This window comes from Neophocaena asiaeorientalis, unplaced genomic scaffold, assembly GCF_003031525.2.
Source record: "Neophocaena asiaeorientalis asiaeorientalis breed wild unplaced genomic scaffold, Neophocaena_asiaeorientalis_V1.1 scaffold85, whole genome shotgun sequence".
In the NCBI taxonomy this organism is placed as follows: Eukaryota; Metazoa; Chordata; class Mammalia; order Artiodactyla; family Phocoenidae; genus Neophocaena; species Neophocaena asiaeorientalis.
This window is the reverse complement of record NW_020174301.1, coordinates 3,762,379-3,780,038: the sequence shown is the minus strand read 5'-3', so window position 1 is coordinate 3,780,038 and position 17,660 is coordinate 3,762,379. Positions and strand designations below refer to the sequence as shown.

The following is a 17,660-nucleotide window of genomic DNA, read 5'->3' as shown; positions in this document are numbered from 1 at the left end:
TGTGTGTCTGGAGGGAGTTGCAAAGAGCCACAGAGTTAGACCCTCTCTGCCTAGTGAAGGCTCCCAAGTATCTTTGCTTAAATCACGTGCCTGCCCCTTGCCCAGTCACATGTCTACCTGGACCAACCAGAATAGGGAAAAGGTAGTTCTCTATATTTAGGGGGAGAGGATGCTGTCAGCAGCAGCAAAACACACACACACACACACACACACACACACACACACACACACACACAAACCCCACAAAACTGGCGTAGAAATAAATGTGGACTCTGCTCCATTGTTAACATTTGGTTTCATATACTGGAAGGTCAGTACATAGATGTTATTCTTGATTCCTGAAAACAACTTGATAATTTAAGAGGAAAGCATAATAAAGACTATGCCAATCAAGCACTTTGTGGAAATGGGATGGGAAGGGGTTTGAGGAAGAATGGAGGAGAGATGTTTGGCTGTACTGTAACCATGGAAATGGTTTCTCCCGGTCAAACACGCTTCTTCCATCTTTGACAATGTCTTGTTGCCTCGATCAGTACAATTTTGGCTTCAGACATTCCTCCATTTATGGGCTTTGGGGGAAGGGGGGCTAGCTACCTCTTCCCAAAAAACTATTTTCTCCCGAGTTTTTGCTGAATCATCCTAAATGTTTGCCCAGGAGCCCCTCCTGCCAGCCATGCTCCCCTTTCTTGTTACTGAGACCTTTTTTTTTTTTTTAGATTTTTATGTTCTCCCTCCACCCAGCAATGTTGGCTTCTCCCTTGAGTCCAAAAGGGCTAGGTAAAAACACTTCTCTCCGAATCTTATGTGCATCCCTGAGTCAGGTCTAACTGCAGGAGAATTAGAAAGGGGAAGGGTCAGACGTCAGGTCCAAAGACAAGTCTCAGTAATGGGGACCCCACACCCCCGTGGTCTCTGGGGGCCACGGAGACAGTTCAGTCCCAAGGCTTGTGGTGCAGGCCTGCCTTCCTTCTTCAGCCTTTTTAAACACTTGCTACTTTCTTCACCCCGACACCTGGGCAACATTGCCCAGACAATGTTCTCGTGAGAGAAACAGGCAGCTTGCGCCCTCCAGCAAGAAGAACAGGAGGCCTTTGCCCTACTGCACTTTGGCAAATGGTGAGCCCATTTCATTCAAGCCTATTAGGCAGTCTCGGTGATGCACTGAATCACGGCCCAGATCCACTCGCTACTCAGGCTCTGGCTGGAAAACAGATTGCATCATGCCTGCCAGAGTTCCTCACGAGCTTCTCATTGCAGACAGGCTATGGCTGCAGAGGCTGCACACATGCGGAGATGGGAGGGGCTCGGGCGTGATGCAGTGGGAGGTGGCCCAGACACCGACCACATCCCGCTGCACTAGCAAAGGACTGATGGACGGGGGCTCACTCACCCCCCCTCCTCCAGCCAACACGACACTCTAAGTGCGGCCCATCCTGGGCCCAATCGACCTGTATGCTCTCCATTCTGAGAGAATCTCCAGGTCCCACTTTCCAATCAGGTGACAGAGCTAAGTATCTGTTCATAGCTGCTCTGTGTCTCTTTCAAAGGACAATATCTATTCTCCAGGTTTTCAGTAGAAGTATGTGACATGATCTGTTTAAGGCCTTAAAAGGCCACCTCAAATATAGGAATGAAGTGTACGGACCAAGGAAGGAAAATGGGAAATGACAAAAGTGCAAACTGGGGAGACTGGGGTAGGTGCTCTGGCAACGCGCCCCAGTGAGAGATGCCGGCAGCCTGGACTTCAGTGGTGATGGCAGAGGTGGTAAAAATTGGTTGAATCCACAGCTATTTTGAAGGCAGAGCTGATATGCTATGTGGATGGATTATGAGTCCACGGGACAGGCTGGTGGATTGAATGTGGGGCACGAGAGGAAAAGATGAGTTAAAGATGAACTCCGGGCTTCCCTGGTGGCGCAGTGGTTGAGAGTCCGCCTGCCAATGCAGGGGACACGGGTTCGTACCCCGGTCCGGGAAGATCCCACACGCCGCCGAGCGGCTGGGCTCGTGAGCCATGGCCGCTGAGCCTGCGCGTCCGGAGCCTGTGCTCCGCAACGGGAGAGGCCACAACAGTGAGAGGCCCGCGTACCGCAAAACAAAAAAAGATGATCTCCAAGATTTGGGGCCCACGCAACTGGTGAATGTTGATGATCTTCACTGTGACAGTGAACAGTGGGAATGACAGGCTTGGTGGTGGAGAGAGTGGAAATAAAAGCTTTGATTCTGAACAAGCCAATTTTCCCATGTCTATTTGGCATCCAAATGGAGGTTGAAGCAGGCACTCGGGAGAGCACAGGCTGGAGAAAGGATCTGGATAATTGTCTGAAAATGGGTATTTCTGCCCATGGAATTCTGAGCAACTCCGCTCACCCAAGGGATTTTCACATCCTTATATGCATAATGGACATAACTATGAACTTTCCCATCCAGACCCCTCTAGGGTCCCTCTCTCTCTCCCTATTTCCCAAGTATACTCCAAGGGACAATTCTGAAATCCAGGTGTTCAATTCTATTAATTAATTAAAAGAGATAAAAATCTGACCTGCAACCCATTAACAAGCCAATCAGGAAATCACTGCACAAACCCTACATTGTTGAAAATACCCATTTCCCAATCATCGAATCTTAGATTTCCCAATTGGGTACCCCTTAAAAAAAAAAACCTCAGGCATCCTATAACAGGATTCCTAAGGAACAGCTGGTTTAAACAAGATTGGGAAGAGACAGAAGCCCTCCAAGCCCAACCTTCTGGAGCTTCTGTGTGAACCACATTTACATAAATGCTACTGGGGTGACAATACAGGTTCCGCTGTGAGCTGGAATGTATAAGGGTGGATGGTCAAGTTAGAAAGCAGACACGTGGACAAGCTCTTGTGCTAAAACCAGGACGATGCTGAACTCTCTATGGTAACAATGAAGTCACACTTGTTCCAGACAGAATCAACTCCTGTCTCTCACCAGAAATTGGTTTTCTGCTTAATTGACAAAGCACCACAGTAGGAGGAGAGAAAGCCACCCGCCAAGAAATAAAACCACGGGGCTCCTTGGCTTCAAGAAACTTACAATCTGGTTGGAGAAGCAAGCCCGATACCTAGAGTGAATCAGCCCAGCAAGAAAGGACAAGCAGCGCAGCACTGCTGCCAAATGAACAATTCTGTTTTATTTACTGGAAAGATAAACATGGGCAAATCCGCGAGTTGAGCTCGAAGTCCATCCATGTTAATTTAAAACAAGCTCCCACGCTGGGATCTGGGTAAACAGAGCAGGTACTGAAACTTTCCAGAATATGCACTGACCTTGTCCCTGAAGATGCCAAGAAGAATTCTCTAGTCAAGCAGGCCTTAGGGACTCCTCCTGCAGTTTCCAAGCACCCAGAGGAGTCAACAGCCCGCCCTGAAGAAACCGACTCTACATAACCCAGAGCTTCCCTAAACCTCTTTCAGGAGGGAACCCTTTTCCTAGTAACCTTATTAACACTCAGTGACACAAATGTCGGGAAACGCTAGCCCAGAGCTGCCAGAGATTTTTGCCCGCGAGCAGTCACAGCATTTGGAAATGGTCAAAACTGATTTGAAGCTGCCAGCCTTCCCCACACTCCCTGTGTGGACTGATCTTAAACACAGCAAGAAATGGCGTTTTTGAAAAGCAGGTATGTTTTCCCAGAAACATAATCCAGGATCATATTCTTAACAAGCTCATACACAGCATCAAATAAATAATATCTTGGCCCAATAACATGCTATTAAAAGAAGAGATAAGGGGCTTCCCTGGTGGCGCAGTGGTTGAGAGTCCGCCTGCCGATGCATAGGACACGGGTTCATGCCCCGGTCTGGGAAGATCCCACATGCCATGGAGCGGTTGAGCCTGTGAGCCATGGCCGCTGAGCCTGCACGTCCGGAGCCTGTGCTCCGCAACGGGAGAGGCCACAACAGTGAGAGGCCCGCGTACCGCAAAAAAAAAAAAAAGAAAAAAAAAAAAAAAAAAAAAAAAAAAGAAGAGATACTAAGAGGTAAAACAACTCTACAGTTCTTTGGAGTTATAAAAGTATACTCCAAGACTTCCAAAGAATAGCCCTAAATGGGCTGCATATATTCAGGGGGGCTAATAAAATGTATCTAAAGATTAGGGCTGCATATATTCAGGGGGGCTAATAAAATGTATCTAAAGATTAGGGCTGCATATATTCAGGGGGGCTAATAAAATGTATCTAAAGATTAGGGCTGCATATATTCAGGGGGGCTAATAAAATGTATCTAAAGAGTTACACTGTATCTAAAATGAATACACATCATTCTGTATAACCATGATAACAGAAGCTGGCTTTAAAACCTGCGAACCATATAAGAAGCAATCATTTTGGTTTGCCTGTTTCGAAGGTGAAAGGGCTTAGGAAGGTTGACTTGGATCGGGCTGGTTGGGTCTCTTTTCTGGAGCAACATGGAGTAAGGGCACATCCTTCCAGGGAACCCTGAACTTTTTCTTTTGTTTAATTCCCCAGAGACAATATAATCATTCTGATCATGGTAAGGCTAACTGTCACACACTGCTGATAGTTATAAACACTGAGGCCTATCAGGAAGATATGTGTGGTTATGTATCAAGAACTGTTTTAAAATTTTGTTCTCTTTTACCTTTCCTCCTAGTAATCTATCGTAAGGAAATAATACAGGATGGGGGTGGGGGTGAGGAGGGAGCACACAAAGATGTCCCTCACAGGATTATTTAGAGTAGCAGAAACAAAAGGAGATACCCTAAAGACCCAACAATACGGCACTGATTAAGTAAATTGGGGTATGATCATAGTATGGGCTATTATGTGCTTATTAAAAATCCTTAAGAATTTTAATGACATGGAGAAGTGCTTATTCACTACAGCGTTTTTTATTTTAAATAAATACAAGGCTGAAAACATTAAGCGCTACCATGAGCTCAAGAATGTTAAAAACAAATATAAATATTAATACACTCAGCAGAAAAAGTCTAGACAATTCGTAACATAATCTCTGAGTGGTAAGATTAGGGGCTCTTTTCCAAAGTGTCTACAATGAACATAAATTTGATGAATGAGGAAAGCTACACTTAATAATTAATGTCACTTATTTTAGAGGTAGGATTTTTCAATCAACAACGAGCAATTCCCATCCTTAAATAGTTTAAGATCAGTCACTGAAGATGTGAGTCACAATGGGGGATAATCTTGAAGAGGAAACTTGGTGATGAGGGAAGGATACACAAGACATACCTTCTTTTTCTCAAGATGGGTAAGTGGAAGCAGCCTGAGCAGAACTGAACAGCAAAACACACATCAAGTCTGAGCGTTTCAAGGAGACAGATTTCAGTGCAATACGAAGACAGAACTTTAAGAACCCCTGTTCTACCAAAGGAAATGGTCTGCATCAGGAGATAGATGCCCCATCTCTATGTTCAAAAACAGTATGGCCAACAGAGGACTTCTGAGCAGTGATTAAACAACAGAAGGGACAGCACTGGGTGACACGACATGTGATTTGAAAGTTGTGAAACGTTCTGTGATTCTAATCTGAAGAGGATACAACTGAGCTTACACAATCCTTCCTGGTAGGATATTTCCATTGCCATGGTGGTCAGCTGCCACACCATGAACCCAAACCTCAAAACTTCAGAACTCCTCGCCGTAGAGTATTTTCTGGAAGGAGACAGGAAGCTTGGACTTTTAACCATAGACTGTTATGGACCTTCCTGGGGTTTACTCCACTCTCCCTTTAAAGCACACCTGATACGATCTACCACGTCTTCCCTGAAGAAAGGTAACTGGGTTGCCTGGTTCTCAATGGTAGTTCCTCATAGCTCTCCTTATAAAAATACTAATATATGGGCAGGGCTCACAGGCTTGCTTTATATCCTTACACAAAACATACACCCTTAATCGTGGTTTTGTCTGTGAAATGGGAAAGGTCTGACTCAGCCACTGTTAGGAAACACATCCTAAGTATTCTAGAAAGTCTGGTTGAGTCACAGATAAGTGGATTTAAAAAAAAAACACACACAAGAGGAAAGTGTATGTGCGGTGGACTGCAGAAACTGCTACTCAGCCACTGTTAGGAAACACATCCTAAGTATTCTAGAAAGTCTGGTTGAGTCACAGATAAGTGGATTTAAAAAAAAAAAAAACACACAAGAGGAAAGTGTATGTACAGTGGACTGCAGAAACTGTGCAGGGAAAGGCTTTTAGGAAGTTGGCACAGATCACACCCTCATATCACCTGATGTTCGCCTGCCCCCGGAGCATCTGCCCTCCACTCCCACAATGTGTCAGGGAGTCTTCTGCAGTAATCACACCCAGAAACCAAATCCCTAGCCAACCTCACATCCCACTCTGCAGTGAAGCTAGCGGGTCTCCTTGGGCAAGCCCACCCTGTCCAGCTGTGGCTGGGGGCTCCACCTGGTGGTCCCCTGGCAGCACTCTGCACACGGCATCGTGCCCCATTTACCTGTCTCTTTCTCAGCCACCTCTGGGGTCGGTGGGGTTAAGAGGATGACATGCTCTGGGGTAGGCTGCCTTGCTTCACGTCCGGACTCCCACAGCTGGGTAAATACTTCACCTCCCTGTTCTGAGTTCTTCCTCTGTAAAGTGGGGATAATTAAATATCTGAAAAGCACCTAGCACAATGCCTGGCACAAAGGAAACATCCCAGACTTATTTGTTACTACTGTTACTATCATTCATCACCAATCCACTTTCTGCATCTAGAATACGTTTTTCCCCACACGGTAAGTGATCACTAGACATCTGCAGGATCAATGAATGTGGGTCAATGACTGAATCAACGGTGAATACAAGACCAAGAGAGGAAGACCAACTAGAGCTACTCACCTAAATTTTGGGGAAGGAAAGGGAGAATTCCCCACCCTTCCATAAATACATTCTGAATAAATGGAAATCTAATAGATAATCGACATAACTCTTAAGTTTGGATTGTTAATTAAGTTTGAATTGTTCCCATTTCATATCGCCATACCGCTTTGTGGGGTCAGGAAACCTAGAATCTTAACCTCTCTAAAAAAGACAACTTGGGGAATTCCCTGGCAGTCCAGTGGTTGGGACTTGGTGCTTTCACTACCGTGGCCTGGGTTCAATCCCTGGTCTGGGAACTGAGATCCTGCAAGCCGTGAGGTGCGGCCAAAAACAAAAGCAAGACAACTCATTCAGCTGTACTCCAATTTAAAAAAGAGAGACATCTCTTGAACTGAGTAGACATTTTTCCAAAGGAGGTACATGAACTATACCAATAGGTACACAAAAAAACGCCCAACATCCCTAATCATCAGGGAAACGCAAATCAAAAAGAATTACTCACCTCACAGCTGTTAGAATGGCTGTCATCAAACGACAAGAGATAACAAGTGCTGACGAGGACGTGAAGAAAAAGGAGTCATGCGCTGTTAGTGGGAATGTAAACTGATACGGCCGTTATGGAAAACAGCATGGAGGCTCCTCAAAAAACTTAAAAATGGAACTACCATATGATCCAGCAAACCTACTTCTGGGTATATATACAAAAGAAACAGAAACAGGATCTCAAAAGAGTTATCTGCACTCCCATGTTCCCTGCAGCATTATTCACAATAGCCAAGATGTGGGAACAAGCTAAGCGGCCATCAACAGATAAACGGATAAAGAAAATGTGTTACATGTAGAGAGTGGAATATCATTCAGCCATGAGAAAGGAGATTCTGCCGTTTGTGACAACATGGACGGACCCTGAAGGCATTATGCTAAGTGAGATAAGTCAGACAGAGAAAGACATATACTGCATGGTATCACTTATAAGTGGAATCTTGAAAAGTCGAACTCACAGAAACAGAGAGAATCCAATGGTGGCCACCAGGGACCCAGGGGTGGGAGAAACGGGGAGACGTTGGTCAGAAAGTACAAACTTCTAGTTATGAAATGAAGTAAGTTCTGGGAACCCAATGTACAGCCTGAGGATTATAATTAACAATACTGTACCATATACTTGAAAGCTGCTAAGACAGTAGGTCTCTAATATTCTCACCACAAAAAAGAAATGGTAATTATGTAATGGGACGGGGCTTTAGCTATGCCGTGGCGGTAGTTATTTTATAACATATAAGTGTATCAAATCAACATGCTGTACACCTTAAATTTACACAATGTCATATGGCAGTGATATCTCAATAGAGCTGGAATAAACAAAAAAATTTTTTTAATTAAATTCTTCCTCCCTCACTGACAACATCGAATCCATCAGCAGTTCTACTGATGGTCCCTCCAAATGTTTCACCTTCCCCACTCCCAGCAGCTTAGCACAAGCCAAAAACCCCCGATGGTTTCCCACAGTGGTTAGGATCAAGCACCAAGTCCTCAGCATACCCTACCCAGGCCACTGTCCCTGTGCTTCCATGACCAGCAGCCATCATAGCTCAGCTCCCTTCTCTTTAGGACATTCATACATGTGTTTCCTTCTGCCTGGAATGTACTCCCACCTCCCATTATTCCTTGGGGAATAATTTCTACTCTCTTTTGAGCACAGATTAGGAACCAGTGGATTATAATAAACAAGATGCTGTATCAGTTACAGGAACTAAACTTTGTGGGGCTTGCTTCTTAATATAAATATTATTTGATCGATGAACTCCACTTGTTAAGAACATTTAATCTACACATTCATTTTTTTACAAGTTGGTAACCCGTATACCACATGAGAAAAAAAACCCAATCAGATTAAAATATGCCAACAAGATGCTTCCCCTGGCCAACTCCAATTGATCCTTCAAATCTCATTTTAAATGTCATTTCCTCAGGGGACAGTCCTGGCCCGTAATCCTCAGCAGCTTCTCAGTGAACATCCCATCTCCTTGATCATACACCCTCACAGGCCCAGTACCCCTCACGGCACCTGGCATAGAGAGAGCCTCCCACACAGATAGGGGCTGCGATGGTTTTGCTGGACCTCAGCGTCTAGGACAGAGCCTCCTATCACATACTAACTGCTACCAAGCATCTGGCAGAACAGGACAGAATACAACCCAAGTCAAATAACACAGCGAAACATCCGCTTGTACTTAATAACCAAGAGGATGCTCTCAAAGTAATTTTTTTGTTATTACCTGCAAGTCAGCTCCCCTGCACCCCGCCCCCAAACTCTTCAGAAACAACAGTGGAAGATTCAGCATGCCCTCTGAGCTTGAAAACGCTCAACTCAAACAGCAGACACCCTGTCTGAAGTCCTATCATCGTACATTTCGTAAGCGCTTTCCCGCTCTCTTTCAGCATTTAAGCAACAACACCAACCAAAAAAGAGAGTTACACGCTCCAGTCTGGTGGGCTTTGCTCCTCGGGATTCAGACAGCTTTCTCATCACACAGCCGCATGTTCATTACACAACAAAACACACAAGACCTCAAACCGCTAGAAATCCACCCCAAGGTAAAACTCCACACCAACTTCAAGAGGAAACCCCCAAGACACAACGGTAGGAACTTTTGAAGCCTTTTGCCATTTTATAAGATACATACTATACCAAAATACCACCAATTTCTGGTACAGAATCTTTTTTTGCTGGGTACGAAGGAAGTTAAATGAAAGTCTTTGCATAGCGAAGACACTGGGGGTGGTGTCCGGGGAGGGGCTCCTCACAGGGGCCCTGGAGGTGGGTTAGACAAGACTCAAACACCACCACGTAGCACAGCCCAGCTGCTTGGCACTCATTTTGGAAGAGGGAAAAAAAAAAAGAGGCAAAGAATTTAAAACATAAATTTTAAAAACCAGAGAAAAAAACATGAGCAAGTTCTATGAATTAGAATACAAACTTGGGAGGCTGAAGAGAAGAGAGGATACTGGCACTTGTGACTTCAGAAGTCCACGAATTTCTGGGGGAATCTGGGGGAAAGGGAAATCCAAGAAGAGGGAGAGAGAGACAAATCTGTGGTATAAATTCCTATTTTTTGGCTAGGCAAAACAAAAAAATTTTTAAATCATCATCTTTGGGGAATAATTTCTACTCTCTTTTGAGCACAGATTAGGAACCACTGGATTACAATAAACAAGATGCTGTATCAGTTACAGGAACTAAACTTTATGGGGCTTGATTCTTAATATAAATATTATTTGATCGATTGAACTCCACTTGTTAAGAACATTTAATCTACACATTCATTTTTTTACAATGTGGTAACCCACATACCACATGAGAAAAAAAATCCTATTAGATTAAAATATGCCAACAAGATGCTTTAAATTTCCATCTGAAAATTCTACCCCCGTGGGTACCAGGGAAAGTTATTTTCTTAGCAACCTGTGATAGCTATAGTCTCTATAATGGTTAGTAACACACACTGGACACTTCTCTAGTTTCAAAATAAAACATCAGAAACAATTATGAAACAGCCTGGCCCAGAAATTACAATAAATCCAAATTTCGGAGAAACTAGGAAGCAATCCTCAGGCAATTATTTTGAAACAGGTCTGATGAAACACTGTGATGTGACAACATTTTATTCAAAAGAATAAAAAAAAAAAAGTGAGGAAGAGCCCAGTGTCTCGAGAAAAGTTAGCCATTCATCAGAGAATCTGAAGGAGAACCAGAGTCTTCTGGCCCATGTTGAGCTATATGGAGACCTGAATGGTACATCAGCCACAATCCAGAATGCCCCCCGTATAAATACAGATACACTGTACCTGCCAAGCTGGTCTGGGTCGACACGTTGCCCTACATCCAGTGAAAAGGTATCATACATTTATACTATCAAGGTATATAACTCCTCAATCCCCCAGAACTATATGTGACCCCGAGGTCAGCAACCTCCAGACTTTCTTCCCCCGCTATGTTCCCATTCTCCGTCTTCCAACTCCCTTCCCACCTCCACACCCCCTCCTCAGCCCTCATGTCAGGTGGAGACTGCAGACATGGACAATTACAGGGCTGACTCATATAACCAAAGACACCATTCAGTTGCCACAAGCATTAAGTATTTCACGAATTCAGTTTCCTTTTTGTCCAAGTTCATGGCTTCCCTCTCCAGCTCCCAGAGTCCACCCTCCACCACCACCCCATAACCTCTGTGCAGTGCCACTCCCCAGGTCCCCAGGAGCAGAGCAGAACGCACAGAAGATGGGAGTACAGCTGCCCGCTGTGGCTCCTTTGGACAAGGGTCTCCATCAGAACGTTGGTGTAGGCTCCACAGTGGTTGCTATGGTCAGCATGCCTCCCCATCAACAGCAGAGGAAAAGGGAACCCAAGTCCCTTCACTACGCCCCCTGCCAAAATCCACATCGGCTCTGGAACAATGTTTCACCAACTCCCTGATCAGTAATTTATACACGAGAAAACAAAGTGCTTAAGGCCTAAGTTGCGGCAACTGCCCTTACAGGATCTGGGGGCGGCGGGGAGGCGGTTGGGGCGGCAGTCATCTACCTCTCTCCAAATGGACAAACCCCATTCCTGAGGGGGGAGGGGGAGAGGTAACACTTGCCAGCCTAGAGGTGGCTCACCTCCAGGCCACACCCAAGAGGGGCTGCGGCCACTCGGAACCACTTCTAAGTATTGCGTCTTCTCCCCAGACTCAAGAGAGAAAAAGCCTCCAAGAGATTTTGCAGATATTGTCCCTTCCCTGTGCCTCCAAAAACAAGAAAAAGAAAAACAAAAAAGAAAACCCATGTGGGCGAGTCCTGCCCAGCATTTCCAAAAGCAGCAAAATACATTTCAAACCTAGACCCCCCATTGGGAAATTCAGGGAGGCAGGAAAAGTGAAACAGACCGGCTTCCTTATTGTCCCCTCAAGGACTTGTAAACCAATCTTTGTGTATTGTTAAAATATTTTTTTACATGGCATTCATTTTTCTGGGAGAAACCTGCATGAGAACCCCAACTCAACAACTTCTTTATGCCTATGACACTGTCCCTAATAATGAGCCAATTTAGAGTAAGCAAAACAGAACCAGCCACGGAAAGTTACTTTCAACTCCCTTAGGAGGACACAGTAAAAGAGAGCAGAGAACTGGGCCCAGTTCCCGTTTTCTGGCCGCTAACTCAGCGTGTGACATTGGGCAATTCACTTAAGGCATCTCTGGACCCGTTTCCTTTTCTGAGAGCAGGTAGGGCCTTAGCTGATCTAAGGTTACTTTCCAGCCCTGAAACCTCAGCATTATAAGAGCATGTGTAATTATGAGCATCTGTTTTATTGTGGGGTTGAAGGAAGGAAGAAGCTTCCGGAAAATGTCAACCTTCTTTCTACATGCCTCATTAAGAATTCGTAAGACCTTTTCACAAATGATGACTCAAACAAGTGGTTTTATGGAAATAAATTATTTTGTGATATATACACACACATACATGTATATTTAATATTCATATAACAGAGGCAAAATTCATTAAATAATATATACTCAATTATAGCAAGCTACAAAATAAGGAGGCAGTTAGCCTGAAACTTGACACAATGTATCTTAAGATTTTTCTACTTAAAATTATTTTGCCATTTTTAGAAATTGAAAGTAACATAGAGGCAAAATATATTAATGGATAACATTTTGTGATACTTAAATGAAAAACACATGAATTGTTTTGTGCTTTGCATAATTCTACCTGTCACGGATTCATTATAAAAATGTCTTCCATTAATTACTTCAAAAGTATGAAGTCCAACTCATGATATAAATATATAGAAGAGAATATTCTAATAAGGGTGAGCTATCTTCTCAAGAGGTTAATTTATAAATTCCACTTTCAGAGCCTATAAAATCCTAAGAAAGTGCATTAAAAATACATGTAGACATACACTTTATGTTGTTGTCTCTTAGTAGTACAAACAAATGTTTTCTGTATTAAACCCACACGCTTTCAAAGCCATGGATGTACAGATTAAATTTAAGCCTTTCCAAGTTCATTTGTACTCTACGTTTACAATCAATCAGCCCAGATGAAAATTTTCTGATGTCAGTCTAGATTGTTCCTTTCCAATAATTAGGATTGGGCCGGTGGGAGGAGGTGCAGGGGGTATGACTGGAAAGTCTCAAATCCAGGCTTTCCTCTTCGAGTTGTCTAATACTCTGCTCTGCATCTCACCTCCCCTAAATGACTTTTTCAGGAAAGATTTGGGGTATTATATTTTCTTAATTGCTTTAATACCATTTCCAGTCTTCCCCACACCATGGTGATTGTGCCCTATTAACTGGAATCCACAAAGCTAGATTCTAACCCAATACTAGGAGAAAAGGTTGGTGGGAACATTTCCAGCTAGATACCAAGGTCCAATAGCAGAAAACAAGTACCTTCTAGATATAAACCATATCCAAGAATATGCCCCAAAAAACTATTTTTAAAGAAAGAAAAACGATAAACAAGGCCTGTTATCAACAAAAGAGCATTTTAACTCCCCACAGTAAAGGAAGCAAATGCCTCTGTAAGGTCACTTACGACAATGTGTGCCGGCGACGGAGAACGGGCATCCTTGAGGGCTTGTCTGCTCTGGAGGGTCCCCGCCTGGACATCAAGCAGTGGCCATTTCATCTGAAGATACTGGAGGGAGCAAACAAAAAGAACATGGAAAATGAATTTAGAAAAGAAATGCAAAACAGCTACCATGACACATGGATCAGAAACTGCAAAACTTAGAAGCGTGCAGATAACGAAACCAAAAAAACTTGAAAGCATGCAAGCGACAGCAACATCAGTGACGAGAAAAATCATGCAACACCGACAGGTTCTTCCTCAGAGTTCATGTTCAACAGGTACAAGCACAGAACATCAATACTATTAGCAATTAGTTTTGTCTTTACATTCAAATTACAGGGTGGCCTCAGATAAAATGATGCCATTAATACTACGCATTTGGAGAAGAGCAGTGGGGAGGGGGGAGAGAGAAGAAGAGACAGGACACATCTCTTCTGAAGGAATAAAGCAAATGGAGCCGCAAGCCAGAGGTGCCCTGGGAGACCAATTCCGAATCTGCTCTTTCAACAACCTTCATTTCTAAGATGCCATCGTCCTTCACTTTCAAGAAAGCTCAGTATATACGAGCAGCTGTCCTTTACTAGAAGCTACCTGAGTAAGGTGAGGATGGAATTCCTCATCCAACCCCAAAGCTTATAAAACAAAAATATTTCATTCTTAAGAGAGGCACAGACAGGGCACGATGCAATTTCTACACTCGTCTCAAAAGGCCAAAGAAATTCTTAACACACAGGTTTACCACAGAGAGAAAAATAAAGGTATATGCCAGATGGGTCCTCCTCTACCCTTCTCCGAGGTAGAAAATGAACACGTGGCACAAGAGCAAGAGCTACTTCTGTCCAAAGTGATACCTCAGCTTTCAGAGAACAATCAATTGATCCAGCTGTGCATTGCGCAGATCGGGGAATCTGAGGGAAGGCGGCCCGTCCGGTCACAGAGATATTTAGCACGTGTATAAGCAACTCCCAGATTTTGACTTTTGTTGGTGCCATTACACCAGTTTCATTTCACAACCAAACAAAACTTAGACACGATGCTAAGATTTTAACAAGGACACATCAACACTAGCCTTTGTACCTCCAAAGGCCGATTGATGAAGGCGCCATCTTGATCTTTCCAGCGGCTGGTTTTATTACTAATTCTATAGAAAACTTACTTGAGGAACATGGATTAAAGCTTGCCTCATGCACAGCCTTCTTGTGAAGCATCATGGAAAGACAAAGATGTGTTCCTTCAGAGAACCTAGGCACACGTGAGGGGGCCAACTCACCACAGGTAAGTCAAGACAGAATGTGGTGAAGCTCTGACAGAGACTCAGGGAACGTGCCCAGGGAAGGCCTGGAGAGAAGGTGGCATTTCTGAGAAAAGAGACTGAGGAAGGCTGCACAGAGTAGGTCTTGTCAAGTCAGAAGGATTCAGACAGAAAGAAAAAGGACGGCAAAGGGCCGTCCAGAAAGAAAGAAGGGTTTGCTCCACCCCCAAATGAAATGAAGAGCTAAAACCATCCACAAGATTTTTTCCATGGGTTCCTCCAAGACACGACTGTTCCGGCAAATTAAAACCAAACTTGGTGATACCTAAAGCTGGAAGACCTGACCCATGAGCCGCCTGCCAAACTGCACGGTTGTTTTCCCAACCTAGATCTAGACGGGGTTGGAGCGACTTCTGCCACTCCAGAACTTTTACCTAGAAGCCTCCTGTGGTGAAGAAACCTGGTTACGAGTTCTGGTAACTCACCACAAGACCTTCCAATTTCTCACCTCTAAACTGAAGGAGTTGTCCTAGCTGTGAAGGGGGTGGGTGAGGGGCACCAAGGGACTTGTAGGATTCTGGGACCCCAGACAGGAAATGTCAGCAGGCACCCCCCCGGTGACCCTTTTAATCAAACCATTTCCAAATATTTGTCCGGAAGCAACATCATCCCAAATTAAGAGACTCTGAAGTAAATGTTTCCATGGTCTCCCTCAGCCCTCTAACCCGAGCCAGTGGGCTACGGGAGTCCAGCCTGCCCTGTCTCACCCCTACTTCTTCCCATTCTCACTCGCCACTTAAACATATGGGCCTCATTGGTCAAAACCACGCAATAGGGTCATTTCCTTGAGGCCAACCAAAATGGACACCCGCCAACACTCACCTCTTCATCACATGAAAACCTGTGAAGAGACATGGCAAGCCGAGTCGCCACACACCTACACCTCCCTCTGCCCTCAGTGGTGAGGGTTAGATTCATGGACAAGTTTTCATCCTTGGCCATCTGCAAAACTGATTTGATTGTCTCCAAATACCAGCTCCCCAGAATGAGGAGATTCAGGCTTTGTTGAAGGCGACAGGCCTGCCCTGCGGACCCCACCCAAAAATGATCATACCCATAATGCAATATTAATGCGGAGACTTATAATTCTTACTTTACATAAAAGCTTCATTGTGTGCCATAGCCAATCTCCGCAGGCTACCTGCACCACATATTTTTATGAGCCTACATTTCAGCACTCCGAGCCTACAATACACATAATTTTCAATTATGTTAGGGCAGCCCAGGATCACTGCCTATATAACATTACTGGTTGGAGGAAATGAGACTCGGCCCTGCTGCCCAGAGAGAGCTAACCAAATCCAGATGGTGGGGAAGACGGCCCCCGCCCGGCCGACTCACAGCGACCCTGCAGTGACAGCCTCAACTTCTCTGTCCCACTGCAACTCGATCCCACAGAACCGCTGGGTCCCCGCAAATCTGTGCCCGTCCCTTGGGCCTTGGCTGGCACTCAAGCTGACGAGGTTCCTTTTGGGGAAAGAAGTATTAGGCCAGGATTTTTTAAAGGAAGTTATTAACCTCCTGCAAAAGTGATGGGTTTCCCAGGTTCCTTCATCTTCTACAATTGGTCCTTATTAATAGGGAAAATAAATAAATAAAGGGAAGAAAAAGGAAATTAGGTACTATTACAGCCCAGAGGAAAATCTTTTCCTTCCTGGAGACATTTAGCAGCCGGAAATTCTCTTCTGTTGGGTCCTAAAGGAAGACCTGAAGGAGGGGGGCATCTCGGATTTATGAAAGGGCTGGATCGCCACGCCACATTTTCCCAACAGTTCAACTTCAGTTTTATATCCTTTTGGGGAAGGGGAAAAAAAAGTTCCCACCATCCCACTATAAAAGCAACACCGGGCTCCAGGCTCCCTTCCTTTTAGGCTGCTCAACGTGGAAATTATGAATTGCCTACAAAAACATTAAACTTTTCAACAAACTGCAATCAAATGGGGCTGTGGGAATTCCTGCATTGAAAACTGTTGAAATGGAGTCTACTCAAATTTCATTTGTAAAAATAAATAAATAAGTAAATAGGGTCATCTTGGCTTAAGCATTTCATCCTTTGTTTCATAATAATGTTCTGCTGAAGGACCACTAGGGTTCCCCCCGCCCCAGTCATATTTTATGACATATCTCAGGAAGCTTAAGTTAAGCTTCGGACCTGTGGGCAAAGTCTTCAATATATACACCACCAATGGCCTGAAATGAATCAAGGTGGTTTAAAGGCCTGTTGAATTGTCAGCAAAAAAGAAGGTATGTAGCTCTAATTTCTCCTACTCCACCTTCCCCAATAAAAAAGGAAAAGGAAAGGCAAATGGGGAGGGTCTTCCAAGTCAGAAGCCCCCTCCAAGATCTATGTTCCTGGTGATCGGCAGGTACTCAGGTGGGCCTGACAGGACCTGCTCCCCCAAAGGCATCCGCATCTCCATGAGTCCCATTTCCGTGACAAGGATAGCGAGGAGGGGCTGCTGGGAGGTCTTTGTACAAATGCATTATCTAAACACACAGGACAACTCAAAGAACAACAACGATGATGCTAATGAAGTTGCCGGGAAACCCCACATCCTTGATACAACACCAAGGCAGCTTCCCCGTACTTGCTTTCATTCACTCCGATGGATGGGCACATGGAGACCACCCCCTTATTTGTTCAGAGCAGGGCTGGCAAACTTCTTCTGTAAAGAGCCCGATAGTAAATAATCTTAAGCTTTGTAGCCCACACCATCTCTGTCCCAACTACTCAACTCTGCTGTTCTAACACAAAAGCCACCACAGGCAATAGACGTACGCATTATGTCATGGCTGTGTTCCAAAAACCTCTTTACAGATGCTGATATGCAAACGTCCTATGATTTTCCTGGGTCAGGAAATATGTATTCCCCTCTTGCTTTTTTTTTTTTTTT

General features: G+C 44.4%; 1 protein-coding gene across 2 annotated transcripts in view; it reads right to left on the bottom strand.

Annotated features, from left to right (window-relative positions):
* The window catches only part of TCF7L2 (transcription factor 7 like 2), a 189,026-nt gene that overhangs the window by 111,302 nt on the left and 60,064 nt on the right, over positions 1 to 17,660 (bottom strand). For both annotated transcript variants that reach the window (XM_024756058.1, XM_024756059.1), the window contains exon 2: positions 13,419 to 13,520. In XM_024756058.1, the coding sequence (XP_024611826.1) occupies positions 13,419 to 13,511 (93 nt within the window). In that variant the 5' untranslated portion in view covers positions 13,512 to 13,520. The remainder of the gene's footprint in view (positions 1 to 13,418; positions 13,521 to 17,660) is intronic.